Source organism: Heterocephalus glaber, unplaced genomic scaffold (genome assembly GCF_053883595.1).
Source record: "Heterocephalus glaber isolate CG9 unplaced genomic scaffold, H.glaber_assembly_v1.0 deba00001687, whole genome shotgun sequence".
Lineage (NCBI taxonomy): Eukaryota > Metazoa > Chordata > Mammalia > Rodentia > Bathyergidae > Heterocephalus > Heterocephalus glaber.
In genome coordinates this window covers 23,552,197-23,567,777 of record NW_028258412.1, presented here as the reverse complement: position 1 = coordinate 23,567,777, position 15,581 = coordinate 23,552,197, and the positions used below count along the sequence as shown (strand labels likewise).

Genomic DNA, 15,581 nt, shown 5'->3' with positions numbered 1-15,581 from the left:
GAGCCCGGCCTCCCACCCGCCGGGCCAGTGCTGACCTCTGTGGCCGAGGGGACCCTGTGCGCCTTGTGTTTTTCCGCCTGTCTCTCATGGACGTGGCGTTGTTTCCACCCTGTGGCTGCTGGTGCTGGAATCACGAGTTCGCCAGTGTTTGTTTGGATGACGTGTTCGGGTCTCTCGGGTGTAGACAGAAGGGAATCGCTGGGCCACACGGAAGTCTACGCTGAGGAATTTCCAGGCTCTCTTCCATTGCGGTTGCCCCATTTTCACAGCCTCCCAGCAGCGTCTGACGGCTCCAGCTTTTCCACATTCTTGCCCAACTCCTGTTATTTTCTTTTTAAACAAAGTTCTGGTTCCAGCCGCGGTGGTGGCCCTGCAGCTCTCTGTCAGCTGCTGGGCAGCACTGCAGCCTGCACCTCTGCTGGAGCCTCAGACAGCAGGGAGGAGGCAGTTCCTCCAGGAGTTTGAGGAAAGAGGACCCCAGGGTCAGAGTGGTGACCCCAGGCCCCAGAGCAGCAAGCGGGGCAGCTCAGGCCCGCATTCCTGACTGGGTAGCCGGGTCTCCGCACCTGTGTCAGTGGCTGCTTTGCTCTAGTCCCTTCCTGTGCACTCGCTGGGCCCACACCTCAGCTTCCAGGCCTCCTTCGCTGGGCCCTTGGGAGTCTGTGGCCCACGTGGAGGCCCCCGCCAGGGGTCGCTGTGGGGCTGAGGCGGCCCCGCTCTGGACCAGGTCTTCTCGGCTGCCTCTTTGGCATCCTAATGCTCTGCCCCTCATCACATCCAGGCTGTGTGGGCGTTACCAGCGGAGTGGCCTCTGATGTCACGTGGATGCCCTGTCAGATGGCAGCCTGGGAATTGGCCTTTTGTGTGATCTGGGGCCAGCGTCTCTGTTCTCTGGTCTTGGCTTCCTTTTGTGGTGTAAAGCAGCTGGCAGCTCAAAGGGAAGCCTCGTGTGAGGTGCTTAGAGAAGGCCGTGCAGTGTGGAGACAGCAGGGTGGATGGTGGTGGTGTTCATGCGGCGGTGATGATCTTGATGGTGATGATGGAGAGGCCCCGGTCGTGAGGGTGGGATCAGCACTGTCTTACAGACGAGGAAACTGAGGCCCATCAGGGTCAAGCCACTCCTCTTGCTCCCTCACTGCATAGCCCTGGCGCAGCATCTGAACCGGGAGGGTGTCGGGGCCGGGCCGGGCCTCCCTCTGCAGGCGCGGAGTCCCCGGGTGACTCAGAGGAAGTGGGGAACGGCCTGACTTCCTGCAGCGGCTGCGGGCCGAGCTGCCGGGCCCTCGCAGGGCTGCGCCTCTCCTTCTGCCTGAGTGCGGGCCTCACCCTCCCGCTGTCCCCTTCCCACAGCAACAGCTGGAGGAGGAGGCCGCCAAGCCGCCAGAGCCTGAGAAGCCCGTGTCGCCGCCGCCCATCGAGTCGAAGCACCGCAGCCTGGTGCAGATCATCTACGATGAGAACCGGGTACGTCCCTTCTGCACCGGGCAGCCACCTCTATCCCCCAAGGGGGCGCCACACGTGCCCCCGTAAGCCTCCGTGCTCCCATCTGCAGTGGGACCCGGCCCTCCTCCTGCCTGAGGGCCAGCTGGCAAGTGGGGGGGCAGCATGGGGGCCCTGGCTGGGCATCGGGTGGCTCTGCCCGCCGTGGCTGGCCCGGGGGCTGCAGCATGAACATGCGCGCATCGGGCCAAGGGGCCAGGCGGGCACTCCGGGCACTGCATCACTGTGAGACCCCGCAACGCAGATGGTCACAGTGATGTCACCAGCAGCAGCAGAGATGTCCGCTGGCCAGTCCCTTCCTGTCCACCCTGCAGGGAGCAGGGCTGGGAAAGTAGGTGCTGCGGTCATTTGTTTAACACATGGGGAAACTGAGGCCCAGAGAGGTGAAGTGGCTTGGCCCGAGTCACCCAGCCAGGTGTCCCAGACCCGAGACTGCCGCACCATGGGGTCTTGTCCTCCAGCAGGGGTCCCGCTGACTGACCCTTCCCCGGGAGCTGGCCCTGGGAGGAGAGCTGGGTGTTTGAAGGCCACCCGTCACCACCACCGCTGTAGGAGGCCCTCCCAGTGGGGCAGGCGTGAGGGCCGAGGCTGCCCAGTGCCCTGAGCGGCTGCGTGGGGCCTGGGGACCCTGTGCCAGGCCCCTCCCACACCAGTCGTGGGCGTCTTACGGACAGGGGCGAGACCCGACCGCCCTCTCCCTGGCTGTTACTTGGCTGTGTCACTTAACCCTTTGCCTCAGCTTCTGGCTGTGGAGTGGCAGCGACACATGGGCTCCTTGGCAGTACCCTTTGGACAGTGCCAGGCACCTCCGAGGGGCTCGCTGGCACGGTTAGACTGCCGCGGACAGGGCCTCGTTCCTTTATTCTTGTCCTGGCTGCACGCTGTGTGGCTTCAGTCAGCCCCGTCCTGGCCTGAATGAAGCAGGTACAGTTACCCCATTCTGCTTCTCGGGCAGTTGGAGCTCTGAGAGGGCAGGGCCCTGCCGCAGGTGGCACAGGAGTGAGCTCGGAGGTGCCTTGACCCTGGGCGGGAGAGCAGGTACAGCTGTCTCCAGCAGCTGGTGCACAGATCCCAGGCTTCCCTGTCTCCCTTGGCCCAAGCTGTTTATTCTGGTGAAGGGCAGAAAGGTCCTCGAGGGCGGTGTCCAACTGACTCCACAGCTCCCAGACCCCTGCCAGCCTAGAGGGTCGCTCAGGGAGGGCCCCAGAACGACTGCAGGGCAGTGTGGGGGGGAGACAAAGATGGCCGGGCCTGCCCCTGCAAGCTCTCCGTCTGGGGTGTGGGGCTGGGGTGTCCCCTGCCTGGGCCGAGCCTCAGAAGCTGGCGCCTGGCAGCGGGGGGCCTTGGCTGCCTGGAGCAGGAGCAGCCAGGATGGGGAGCCCCTTGGGGGATCAGTGGGATTAAGTTTTAATCCGCCTCCTTCCCTGCTGCTTCCTGTGGGAGCGGGGTTGAGCTGGGAGATGCGGCCCCTGCACGCCTGGCTCATTATCCATTCTGAGCTGCATGCAAGGCCCCGCTGTGCCAGGCTCTCCCACCTCGGGCTGCTGTGCGGGCAGCGTAGGCAGGGCTGGCACTGGAGGGGCTGGGTGGCCAGGAGTTCCGGGCTCAGGCTGTGCGGAGGCCCACGCGGGCCAGTGCCTGTGGTCTCTGAAGCAGTGGCAGGCGGCGGAGCTGCGGCTCGGCCTGGGCTTGGCGGTGAAGGTGCTGCGGGCAGGTGCAGCTGTGGCCAGGGCGGGGAGGGTGTGGCCCGTGGGCTGGGGGAGGCTGCCTCCCATGGCAGGGCCTGCGGCTGGGTGGCACAGAAGGGCGGGGCCCGGGCCGCCCTGGGCTTGCGTGTGGGTGCTGTGTGCCTGCGCGGCAGTCCATGCGTGTGCATTTGCTTGTGTGCACACGTGCGTGTGTGCATGAGCCTTTGCTGGGTGTGCCTGCCCATTGGGGTCCTCCTGGAGCCTGCAGGCCGCACAGTGTCCCCCTCTGCTCACGCTGTCTCAATGCCCCGGCCTCAGCGTCTGCACAGTGGGGTGTTCGGTCAGCCTGCTCTGTGCTTCCGTGAGGTGGAAACCTCCTGGGATGGAAACCATCGGGGCTGCCTGCCCCCCGCCGGGGCTGATAGTGTCATGGGCGGTGTGCTTGTCTGCCCAGTGCCCAGCACCAGGGTGAGGACCTGGGCAGCCATCCTCAGCCTGACCCTGCCTGCCTTCGCCCCTCCACCCTCAGAGGCATGGCAGCCCCCGCCCCAGTGCGCCTGGTTGGCCGAAGAGACCTGGTGTCCCCAGCTGGGCGCTGGCGCCGACAGCACAGTGTCGCCTTCATGGGTCAGGCTCCAGCGGGGCCGAGTCCCGCCTGTTGAATGCATGCAGGGATCCCTTTCTACTGCACGTGGCTGTCTTCCCAATAAGTCCCGGCTGTGCCTGGGGAGGCTGGCGGGGAGGCCGCAGCAGCCGGAAAGAATCACATGATTGTGAAACCCAGGGATCCCAGAAAGGGCATCTCCTGTGGCCCGCACCTCCTCCTCCTCCTCTCCCTCGCCCCCTGCTGCTCTGAGCTGTCACATGCTGGGCCGGCTCCCAGGGAACTGCACCCTCTCTGGCCCGGCAGCCTGGGGTGGCGGGGAGCCAGGCACCCGGGGACTCTGCCCTCTTGGGCTCATCAGGGCCACGGTGACGAGCTGAGGCCCCTGTGATTTTTGCAGCCAGGGGAGGGTGGGAGGGCCGTGGGCTGTGGGCCGGGCCAGGAGCTGTCCGCCTCTCCATTTCTAACTTGTCTGTGTGTTCTTGGTCATCACAGAAGAAGGCAGAGGCAGCCCATCGGATCCTGGAAGGCCTGGGGCCCCAGGTGGAGCTGGTGAGTCCCGCTGGGGCATGGGGGGGCACAGGGTGGTGGGGGAGGAGGAAGTCGCTCCTGCCCAGCGCCGCCCGGGCAGCCTCAGTGAGGAGGCAGGAAGCGAACCCTCCCATGAGGGAGGCCACAGGGCAGCGTGCCTGGCAGTGAGCACCTGGGGCCACACGCGCACACAGAGAGTCCAGCTGCTTCACCGCGGCTTGGTGTGGAGATCCCATCCTCCGGGCCAGGTGACCCGGCTTGGCTGCAGGTCTGCCCCTGGACCACTGTGCAGCTAACCCCAGCCAGGTCTCTGGACCACTCTGTGCTGCAGCTGCCCCGTCTGTGAAGCGGGGCCAGTTACGCTGCTGGGGATGGGACAGCGAGGATAAACTGTTGAGCTTTGCAGAGTGCTGGGACCGAGCCTCCCTGTAGCGTTAAGCTGCTGTCATGACTGCTGCTATGGGTCTTGGCTCGCAGACCGGAAGGGGCCAGGTCCACAGCCTGGTGCCTGCAGACCTGGCCTTTTGGAGCCGGCCTGGGGGCGGGAGGCAGAAGCCACAGCCCCAGGAGAGCCTCGGGGCCCCCACTGCTGGCCCCTGGGGCCCCTGGGAGCTGTGGGTGTGGTGGCAGACAGGGCCAGCGTGGGACGGCTGTGTGGTCGGGGGCGCGTGTCCGGCACAGCATTGTCGCCTGAGTGCTGCGCTCCGGGTGACGACCGCGTCGGCCTTGCCCAGCCTGGTGCTGCCTGCTCTGCTGACGCCTGCCGTGTGGCCGTGGGGAGGGGCTGCCCCCGTGCCCTCTGTTTGGTGTTGGGGAAAAGGGCAGGGGTCTTGGGGACCTGCGTGGGGCCCCGAGAGGACGGCTCAGTGCAGCACTTAGGGAGGACCCAGTGGGGACTGTGCCGACGGAGCCGCTGCCTGTGATTTTCCTGGGCACTGGGAGCCCTGTGTCCCCAGACCCAGGCCGCTCTGCCTGCCGCACAGCTGCCGGTCCACAGCACCGTGAGGGCCCTCCTGTCGGCTACGCCCAGCCGCGTTCCCTCTGTTGCCAGATGGGGAGGGCAGGGTTGGAGGTGCTGCTTCCCGCTTCTGGGAGGACACAAGCCCGAGCTTGCAGGTGGGGAAGCAGGGACAGGGCCGGGCCAGCCGTGGACGGTGTCCCTGGGTCCCAGGGCTTTGGGACAGGGCCTCGTCCCGTGTCTGGCCCGAGGGGCAACGCGGCGCAGGCTGAGGCACTGGAGGCCGCGCTCGGTGGCTGGGCTGAGGGGCGTTAGCTAGGGTCCCCTTGATGTTGGCCTGGTCTCTGGCTGGGCGTCACGCAGGCATCCCCCAGTCCATTTGCCGGGTGAGGCTCCGAGAGGGCAGTGCCGTGCCCCGGGCCGCACTGCAGGACAGGGCAGGGTCTGTGAAGCGGGAAGGAGCGGCTGGCCACACACAGGAGACCTCCTCTCCATCTGTCTCTCCCAGCTCTGGGGCCAGTGGTGTCTTCCCAGGGGCCTGGTCATCGTGGGTCGCAGTGTTGGGATCCAGTTCCAGGGGTCACTCTGGGCAGCCCTGGGTAGAGGTGTGCCTGGGCAGTGGCTGCAGGTGGCCCCAGGATTTGTGGGTGACAGCAGCTGCCACTTGTGGGTCCCCCAGCCCTTGGGGAACCAGGCTGCCCAGGGCAGGAGGTGGCAGGCGGGAGGCCACTGTGACCTCTCTGCTGCTGCTGCTGTGAGTCACAGCTTCCTTCCTGCTCTGAGCTGTTATTCTAAGAACTCAGTGTCACCAGTGGGGTGAGGGCTGGGGTGACTCCAGCTGGTAGCAGTGCAGCGTGGAGCCAGGCCCGCAGGGGACCCCGCCTTCTCCCCAGCCCCCTGTCGCTGTGAGCTGGGTTGAGCTGGGTGCCGGTGCTCTGTGCCCCCCTTGCAGCAGGGATGGAGGGTTGGCCAGGGCAGAGACAGCAGGGCCGCCCCAGGGCCGTGCCGTCCTCTTCTGGACCTGGGCAGTACCAGTCCCCATGGCCTGGAGGTCGCCTCAGAGCCACCAGCCTGGCATTGGCTTCTGTGGAGGACAAGGGGGTTCTGGGGCTCCCCAGGGGCCTGTTCATGCCCCACCCTGCCCTCCTGTGCCTTCCAACATGGTCCCCTGGGCCTGTTGCCATGGTGACGGGGAGCTCCCAGCCTCCTCTCCCAGGGTCTCATGTGCTCCTGCCTCAGTTTTCCCAGGAGCTCTACTCCTCAGCCCCGTTGGGTCAGAGGCTGGCTGGGGCCCTGCTGCCACCTGCAGCTCACGTCCCTGTGCTCCTGCCCGTCATGTGCCCTTGGGCCTGTGTGCTGGTTCTTTCAGACCTTGTGGGCCCTCAGGCTGCCTGTCATCTGTGAGAAACCGAGATAAACCAGCCATGGTGTTGGGAGTGTCCCAGGCCACTCGAGCCTGGCGAATGGGTCCTCCTTGCCCTGTGTCCATTCTCTAGATGGGGAAACTGAGCCCCAGGCTCTCAACCTGGGAGCCGGTGAGGAAGGAGGCAGAATGTAAGTCAGGGCCAAGCTGAGCCATGAGGGGAGGGCCCTCCCCGCCTGGCCTTTGGTCTCCTGGCTGATGGGGAACATAAAGACCAGGGTGGGAATGGGCCTCCTTCCCAGGGGTGTCTGACCCGCTCTCCCCGGGCGGTTCCGAGGCGACTGATGCGGGCTCTCTGCTTGTCCTGCCTGTTCCTCCCTTCCTGTTCGGCCCTGGGCTGGGGACACTGGGTGGTAGCCTGAGACCTGGTGTCAGAAGTGGTCTCCTCGTCCCAGGGGAGTGGCTGGGGGTGGAGCAGGGCTGTGGGCAGAGGTGTGGACCCCAGTTGGACCCTTGAGGTGTCCAAGGTGCCCGGCCACAGCAGGAGGTGTAGCGAGATGCTCCCTCTGTGCTGGGCCTGAGGATCTGCTTCACCTGTCTTCCACCAGCTGTGAGCAGATGCTTTTGCCTCCTGGAGACTTGGTGTCCCCATCTGCAAGATGGGGTGGTTGCACCCGTGAGCGGCTGGAAGTGGCCACCGTTCGCTGTGTCCCTCCGGCCGAGGAGTCCCCAGGGTCAGCCTGGGAGAGGACGGAGTGTGCAGCGGTGCAGACCCTGCCTCGCTGGCGGCCGTCCCCTCGGAGTGGCGGCCCGGGCGTGGGAGGGCCTGGGAGGCTTGGAAGCCCCTGCTGTTAGCGGTCTCGGTGCCCGCTGACAGTGGGGATGCGGATTCTTCTTGGGCGGCTGCATATTACAGAAGAGAGAAACTGAGGCCCACGTGGATTCAGTAACTCACTGGGGCAGAGCCAGGCTGTGAACCTGGGCTTGGCCGCTGTCCCTCAGCACAGCGCTGCCACCTGGGCAGGGACGCCCTGGCACAGGGCCTCGGCTGCCTGCTGCCCTGTGCTGTTGGGTCCCCCGCACCCATCCTCCTGGTGGTGACGTTCACTGCCAGTGTGGTGAGGACCCAGCGCCCAGGGCTCTGGCACCTGTGGGGCGGGCAGGGGCCATGGTGTCCTCCCTGGGGTGCTACCTCGGTCTCCCTGGTGCCTGTGTGCGTCTCGCCTGTGCACCCGGCGCTGACGACGCAGGGCCTTGCAGGCCTGGGTGCCAGGACATCTGTGACTGGGGCCCTGGTTTTCGTGCTGACCGGGATCGCTGTGAGCCCTGACCCCTTCCAGTGGCTCATGGGCTCTGTGTCCAGGGAGCGGCGCTCCTGGGCCGGTTGCTCCTGCGCACCTGCTGGGCCTGGGCGTGGCTGCTGGGCACGCAGGGTGCCGGCCCGGGTCCTTGCTCACCGAATCTCTCTCCCCCTGCAGCCCCTGTACAACCAGCCCTCGGACACCCGGCAGTACCACGAGAACATCAAGATGTGAGTGCCGTGCGGCCCGCACCAACTGGGATGTGGAGGGTGGGTGGGGCCCAGCTGGAGATGGAGCTGGCTGCCGGGGCAAGGGGCCACCTGTGGGCTCCGGTGTGTCCTGGGGTCGCTGGTCCTTTGCACAGCCCATGTGGGTGGCAAGAAGCTCTAAACCAGGGGCCTGGAGGTGGGCAACACAGTGTGACCCGACGACGGGAACTTTCCCAGTCTGGTGCCATGCACTTTTGGGGGTACCAGGACTGGGCTGGGGGCAGATCATGGAGTATCTTCCAGCAGGAGGTGGGACTGCTGGAAAGCCTGCCTTTTCCTTGGGATACATTAGCAGGAGCATAGCCTCCTGGGGTGTGGAGGGGATATTTCCTCCTGTCATCATCCGGGACCCCAAAAGGCAAAAGGGGCCACCGGCCTTGCCCTGGTGGCTGTGCATGTGGCAGGCAGTGAGGTCAGAGGTGTGTCTGTAGGATGGTGGTCTCCACTTGCTTGTGGTTTGTGACTGAGAGGGGTCAGCTGCGCACCTGTGACTTTAGAGGGTGGCCTTCTAGAGGGAGGGTTCAGTGGGGCCAGGTGTGGCTGGGGTGGCAAGTGGGGTGGGATGTAGCGCTGAGCGCCTAGCCCTGGAGACAGGTGAACTCTCCATGTCTTTTGAGCCCCGCCGGGGTTGGCCCCTGTGTCGTCATCTCTGGTCTGGTGTGGCTGGTCTGGGCCTGTCCCAGCCGGCCACCCTCTGTCCCCAGCGGCTCAGAGCAGTCAGGTGTCTTGCTGGAGTCCCAGTCCACACCGCAGGCCTCAGCGTGTTGGGGTGGCCACGGGGCTGGCGCAAGGTGCTGGGTCCCCACATCGGGACCACGTGTGCCCTGCAAACAGCTGGCCTCCCTGCAGCCTCTAGGCTCGGGCCTTCCCACAGCTGGGTTGGGGCAGGAGGTGTTTGCTGCCACATCAGGCTGCTAGGGGCTTCACCACTCACTCAGGTGCTCATTCATTCATCTGTTCCGCTGGTGCCTGGCCATGCCTTAGGCTTTGGCCTGTGTCCTGCAGCAAAGAAGTGAGTTAAATGACCAAGGAAGTCTCAGCTAATCAGAAGTATGAGGGTCGCTCGCCAAGCCTCATTGTGTTTTCCTTTTGATGTGTGCGTTTATGCATTTCTTTGTGGTACTGGGAATTGAACCCAGGGCCTTTGTCCTGATCGATATCCCCCGCCCTTCCTATGTTTCATTTTGAGGCAGAGTCTCATTAAGTTTCTTGGTTGCCAGGCTGGGCTTGAACTTCCCACCCTCCAGCCTCAGCCTCCCAGAGTGCTGGGGTCACAGACAGGTGCCACCATGTCCATCTTGGACGTGACTTTTGACAGCAACTTTACGAAGCCAGGAATTTCACGTAGCTTTTATCGCTCAGTGTGCGGCATTTTAGGTCTGATGATGCAGACAACTGCAGTAAGAACCAAGTTAGCCCAGCCCTGAAGGAACTGGGCCCCTGCACAGGTAATGGCAGCAGTTGAGGTCCGCTGCGCCTTGTTGCGGAGCAGGATCACGGTTTCCTTTGTTTGAGGCCCTATGTTGTCGCCGAGTCTGCATGGGCGGTTGGTGGCCACCTCGCCAGGCCCGCTGGTTGGTCCTGGGGGTGCCTAGTGGGAGTGGGTTCTTACCTGAGGTCAGTCTTAACCGCTCAGAAGCACACCTGTAAGTAAATCAACAATGGATCTGTGCTTAAAACTTGAAGGTTTTTTTCATGTTTTTTACCTAAGTCCCTGCTTTTGGCTTCATTGTGGTTGTTATTAAGACAGTGTATTTGTTTGCTTTAAAAAAAAAGTTTTCAAGATCGTAGCAGGTGATAGGAGAGGGCAGGTGATGGGCCTGAGCAGTCGGGGCAGGCTGCGACAGCAGAGGGGACCCTTCGGGCTGTGCTGCCACCAGCCATGTGGCCCTGAGGGCAAGAGAGTTGTAGGCAGTGGCAGAAGCAGTGCAGGGGCCCTGGGAAGGAGGGCAGGTCCTTGCTGCTTCTGGCTGCGCCCGCTGTGGAGGGAGCCCTAGTGGCTGCCAGCTTCGCCCCAGGGAGCGTGTAGTCCAAGCGCAGCCTCAGGTTCTGGTCACTGTTCAGGTGCTGCAGGCTCCAGAGGGAGAGGGCCTCAGGTCACTAAGTCCCAGTGCCTCTGCCTCCCCCTACAAGGTGGAGATGGCATCTCTCCGCAGCGCAGGGACCTGGTCACAGAGCCTCGGGCCCAGAAATGTCTGTGCTCGGTGCGGGCTGGGGGCTGGGGGCTGGGGGTGGGGTCCTCCATTCAGCAAACGCTTGCTGCCTTGCTCCGCGCTGGCCTGGGCCTCGGGGAACGGCCATGACCGTGGCCTGACATTGCAAAGGGGAGACCGATGCCAGCACGTGGCGTGTGAAGCCAGCATGCCGAGGAGAGTGGAGTGGCCGAGGTGGGAGGTAGCCCCTGGAACCCAGCCCGCCACTGTCATGTCCGCGTCTGCGTGCCAGGCCGCCGAGGTGCGGCTAATTCCATGCTCAGCTTCCTGCCGCCCGGCAGTCGGGGGTGGACGTGCCTCGGTCACCTGTGCTCCCTTGCCACCTGCACTGTCTCCGGGGGGTCGGCTTCTCTCTCCAGTGGGCTCCTGACTCCTCGCCGTAGGCACTGCAGTCCTCCGGTCCCCTCGGCCCGCTGGCCCCGTCCTGTCCCCGTTTTCCTTCTCACAGCTGGATGCCCCCATCCTGTGCCTGCGAGGGGTGTGGGCGGGAAGCTGTCACCAGGGCCTGGCCTTCTCTGAGACCCCAGGAGCCAGGTGGGGTCACACGGCCAGCCTGGCCCTGCTGTCGCCTCCTGGCCTGCAGTCCATCCCTGTTTCCGCCTGGGGACCCGGGGTGGTCACACTACTGTGCCCTCAAGTGGTCCACACACACACACACACACACACCCCCCGCTAAGACTGCTTCTCAGGGAGCTGATTGATGGCCTGAGGAGTTGCTTGGATTTGCAGGAAAAGTGCACGTGTGTTACAGAGAAACCTCAGGCCGCCGGGCGCTCTCCAGAGGGAGAGAGGAGCCCACATGGTGCTCAGCTTGGGTGTCCGGGGTGGCACCGGGTTCCCACCCAGTGTCTCCTTTGGGTCTAAGATCTGACCCGGCTTCCCGTGTGGCCCTGACTCCCTGTCTCTGTCCCTCAGCCTTGTGGCCCTGCTGCTCCTGGAGAGGACGGCGGGTGACTTTGTCCCACGTCCCCCGTGCAGGTTGGTGGGTGTCTCCCTGAGATGGAACCCAGACCGGATGGCGAGTTAGGGGCAGAGACCTCAGGGGAGGAGAAGCCCTCACATGGGAGCAGCACCTCGGGGCTGGGCAGTCACCAGGTGGCCAGAAGCCCCCACCCCTGTATTGTTGCCATTTCCCCGGGTGGTGTGATTTTTGGAAGCGAGTCCCAGAGTCCAGCCTGGCCCGGGGACAGTCGGGCGCCTACTTGTGGGGGAGGAGGAGCAGGATGTGTGGACCTTTGTTAAAAACCCCACCATGGGTGGGCCGTGGTGGCGCACACCTGAAACCCCAGCACTCTGGGAGGCTGAGGCAGGAGGGTTGCAAGTTCCAGCCCGTCCTGGGCAGTTTAGCAATTTAGAGACCTTGTTTCCAAAAAAAATAAATGGGCTGGGGGTATAGCTCAGTGCGAAGGGCCTGGGTTCAATCCTAGTAGTGCAAAAAGAACAAAACAAATATAAGAAACCAGCAGCTGGATGGTGAGGCCGGGAGAGGACCCTGCCTGTCTCCTCCTTTGCTGCGGAGTTGCCCTGTGAACTTCCCCGGGGCCCCTCAGCCTCCCATGACTTCGCTGCCGCCCTGCCCGGAAGGAGGCCATGTCCTCCCCGTGCGTCTGTGACCCCAGTCACTTGGTGACGGCCCCGTGACCTGAGTGTCACCATCACTGGGGTTGCTCCAGCTTGGCGATGCCTGCATCCTGACTCCCCTCCGTCCTTTCTGCCTGGGCCGATTCTCCCAGGGCTCTGGGCTCCTGGGGAGGCCTGGCCTTGTCCCTGGGCACCAAGCCGGTCCCAGGTGGCCCTGGTGCCAGGTATCCTTGCTGCCAGGCCTTCTTGGTTGTCTGTCGCTTCCATTTTAAGCCCAGATCCTTTTCTGGGAGCTTTCAATGCCCACACATCTGGGCCTGGCCACCTGGCGCTTGGCCTCTTCCATGTCCCTCCTGGCCCTCCCTGGACCTCTAGCCACCTGGGCCTTCTTTTGTTCTTCACTTTCCTCGAGTGTGCTCCTACCTCAGGGCCTTTGCACTTGCTGTGTCCCCCACCCCGGGCTCCCACCTCGGTCCTTCTGAGCTGTCTGCATTCAGCTCGGGCTCCCCCAGGGCTTCCTGTACCAGGGACTTTCAGGTGGCCGCACACCCACCCTGGTCACGCTTGCCACCCCCCTGGTTGACTATGGATCCGGAACAGAACTGCCTCGTCCTGGTTATCGTCACTGTAACACCTCTGCGGGGGCCTGGCCCTGTGCCTGTCCTGACCCCCATGTGCCCTGTGTGGTTGGTGCCCAAGGAATGGTTGCCATTGACAGAGACGGGTGCCCGATGTCTTTGTTTCCATTGTACAGATAGGGAAACTGAGTCAGGGTGCATCTGAGATGAGCTCAGATTGAGCATTGTTGGGGAGGGGCGCTGGATCCCCCCTCCGGTGCCTGGGGCTCCCTTTCCCGTCCCCAACACTGGGGTCCTGGGCTGTGGGCAGGAAGCCTCCTGGGCCGGCGTGGCTGTAGCGCCAGTCGGTGGCTGCTGAGCTTCTGTGGGTTTGAACCCTGTGAGCTGTGGGCGGCAGGAAAGCAGGCGAGTTCGGGGTGCGGTGGCCCTGAGGCCAGCCTGCCCTCTGGCCCCGAGTCTGCCCTGCGCAGTCCCTGCCCCGGCCCAGGACCCTGTTCCCTTCTCCACATCGCCCTTCGCCCTTCTGTCCCCTGCACCCTCCCACTGCATCTCCCCCAGCCCCACTCTGTCCGGGCCGCTGTCCCCCTTGCTCGGCCCCAGCTCTCCTGTTGACCCCTCCATCCCGGTCCCTGTCCTGCGGGGTCGAATCTCTCCCCTTTGGCTCTGTCGCTGCGTCTCTCTGGTCTCTATCTTCCTGTCTCTGTCTGCCCCATGTCCCTGTCCTTCTCCCCTCCAAACACCTGTGTCCCCTTGGCGGCAGCCCTGGTGCCACCCAGCTGTCTCCTGCCTGCAGGACAGGGTGCCCCGGGAACCAGGCCAGGCTGTGGGGCCCAGGGTCTGGGCCTTTGTCCCGGATGCGTCCAGCCTTCTAGGGGAGGCAGATGCACGTGGGCAGGACGTGGGTCGCTTTGGGGCCACAGTGGTCTTCCTAGGAGTGGGCCTGGAGTGCCTGCCCGGGCCAGGGCAACAGGGACAGAGCTGACCCCTGTCCTACATTCCCCAGAAACCAGGCCATGCGCAAGAAGCTGATCCTGTACTTCAAGCGGAGGAACCACGCGCGAAAGCAATGGGTGAGTCTCTGGGAGCGGGAGCAGGATGGGGAGCAGAGCCAGGAGAGAGAGAGGTGGGAGAGGGGTTGTCATTGCAGAGGCCCCGTGTGCCCTCCCCTTCCAGCCCGAAGCGGCAGGTGGGCTTGGGTCGCACCCTCTCGTCCTTCCCCTGTCCATGGGGTTGGCAGTGGCTGTGTCAAAACAGAAGGCCCACGCACGCCAGCGTCTCCACCCAGGCAGGAGGGCGGGTCAGGCACAGCATCAGTGCTCATGGAGGGATGGGCTGCAGGATGCAGGGGGTGACCCAGTGACCCTCGGCTGCAGGTGGGGAGGAGCGGATTCCCAGGGCTGAGCTGAGCGGAGAGGGCCTGGGGCACTGGAGAAGTCGCGGGTGGACTCAGGCCCTGCTTTCTGAGTGGTTTTCACCTCTGCAGGCTGGGACACTAACGTAGCAGTGTCAGAGTCCAGCAGAGCCACGAGGCCGCTGGGGGCGGAGGGGTGGGGCGAGGCTCGGGGGACCCCGGACGTCCCCTGTCCCTGCACCCCAGCCCTCCTGCCCTCGGGCCCTGCTTCCTTCCCAGGATCGGGCCCCCGGGGTTGGGTCAGCCCTGCCGGCACGTGCGGGTCTGCGGTACACAGTCGGTGCCAACTCAGTGCGGCCTGAAATGAAATGTGATGCTGACTGCACAGTGGGCAGGCACAGCAGCATCAGCTGAGAGAAGCAGCCACTGAGCGCCTAATGGGTACACAGAGCCCAGGTCCAGGCAAACCCCCGGCCCCATGCCGCAAAGGGGAAACCGAGGCTCAGAGTGTTGGAGTGGCCTGTCCCCTGCCACAGTGGGGAGGGGTTGAGCCCAGGCTGCTGGCCTCCTGAGTGTGGGAGCAGGTTCCGCCCTGGGCTGGGGCAGAGAAAGGAGACTGGGTGTTTGCAGGCTGCCCAGGGAGGGCGCTTGGTGGGTTGTTGACCAGGGAGGCTGAGCTGACCATATCTGGGAGCAGCATCAGGCCGAAGGCAGGCGTGTGCTGGGGCTCCAGGTTGGGCGCAGCAGGGGCGCTGGTGGCAACTGGGGCCATGCCAGGGGCTGGCGGTGGTTGGCATGGAGCCACACATTGGGTCACCCAGGGATGCTGGGCCTCTCGGGGATGGCACATTTAGATTTTATTCTCAGCACAGTGAGATGTATTGATTCTCCATCAAGTGCGCAGTCTCTGAGTTCAGGCAGAAGTGCGCCACACATCCCAGCTGGAGCCAGTCACCCTGGGGCCCTGTTCGGGGTGGGGGCAGGTGTCTGCTGCCTATCTGCTCATGTTGCACCTGGCACTCACGAGCGGATCTTCCTGCCTCAGCCCTTCACCTGCCCCCAGCGTCCCTGTGGGGCTGAGGGTCGCTAGGGTTGGGGAGGAGGGATGTGATTCACAGTTCCTTGTGGCTGCTAGACAGAGCCAGGGGCCGGTGCAGGTGGGGGGTGAGGGTTTGAGTTCTTAACAGCCGAAGCTGGGTGTGGTGGTGCACACCTCAAGTCACTGCACTCTGGGAGGCTGAGGCAGGAGGGTCGCAAGTCCAAGCCCAGCCTGGACAACTGAATGAGGCTCCCTCTCAAAATAACAAGAAAGGTCTGGGGACGGGGCTCAGTGCAAAGGCCCTGGGTTCAATCTCTAGTGTTGCAGAACATAAAATAAACAAAAACTAATTAATTAAAAAGGCCCCTAGGGGTCCGGCAGGAAGTTGGCACATGAGAGATAGGGGGGCGGTGCAGACCCTGTGTCTCTCTCAAGAACCCAGGTGGCTTTGCAGCCTGCCCAAGCCATCTCAGCTGGCTGGGGTGTCACTAGACCTCTGATCCAATGCCCCCATGCGGTGGCTGCCCTTGCTCAGGAGCCAAGGTGCCCAGGGGGTGGCCCAGTGCTCGCACAAGGCCCGGGCTCGGTCCCCAGCCCCACAAAGC

General features: G+C 64.1%; 1 protein-coding gene across 29 annotated transcripts in view; it reads left to right on the top strand.

Moving 5' to 3' along the window:
• The window catches only part of Ncor2 (nuclear receptor corepressor 2), a 125,190-nt gene that overhangs the window by 48,088 nt on the left and 61,521 nt on the right, over positions 1–15,581 (top strand). For 20 of the 29 annotated variants that reach the window (XM_087198248.1, XM_087198246.1, XM_087198251.1 and 17 more), the window contains 5 exons: positions 1,351–1,464; positions 4,288–4,344; positions 8,123–8,175; positions 11,343–11,405; positions 13,590–13,656. In XM_087198248.1, coding sequence (XP_087054374.1) covers positions 1,351–1,464; positions 4,288–4,344; positions 8,123–8,175; positions 11,343–11,405; positions 13,590–13,656 — 354 coding nt within the window. The remainder of the gene's footprint in view (positions 1–1,350; positions 1,465–4,287; positions 4,345–8,122; positions 8,176–11,342; positions 11,406–13,589; positions 13,657–15,581) is intronic. The other 9 variants (XM_021257642.2, XM_021257640.2, XM_021257637.2 and 6 more) reach the window with 1 other exon arrangement.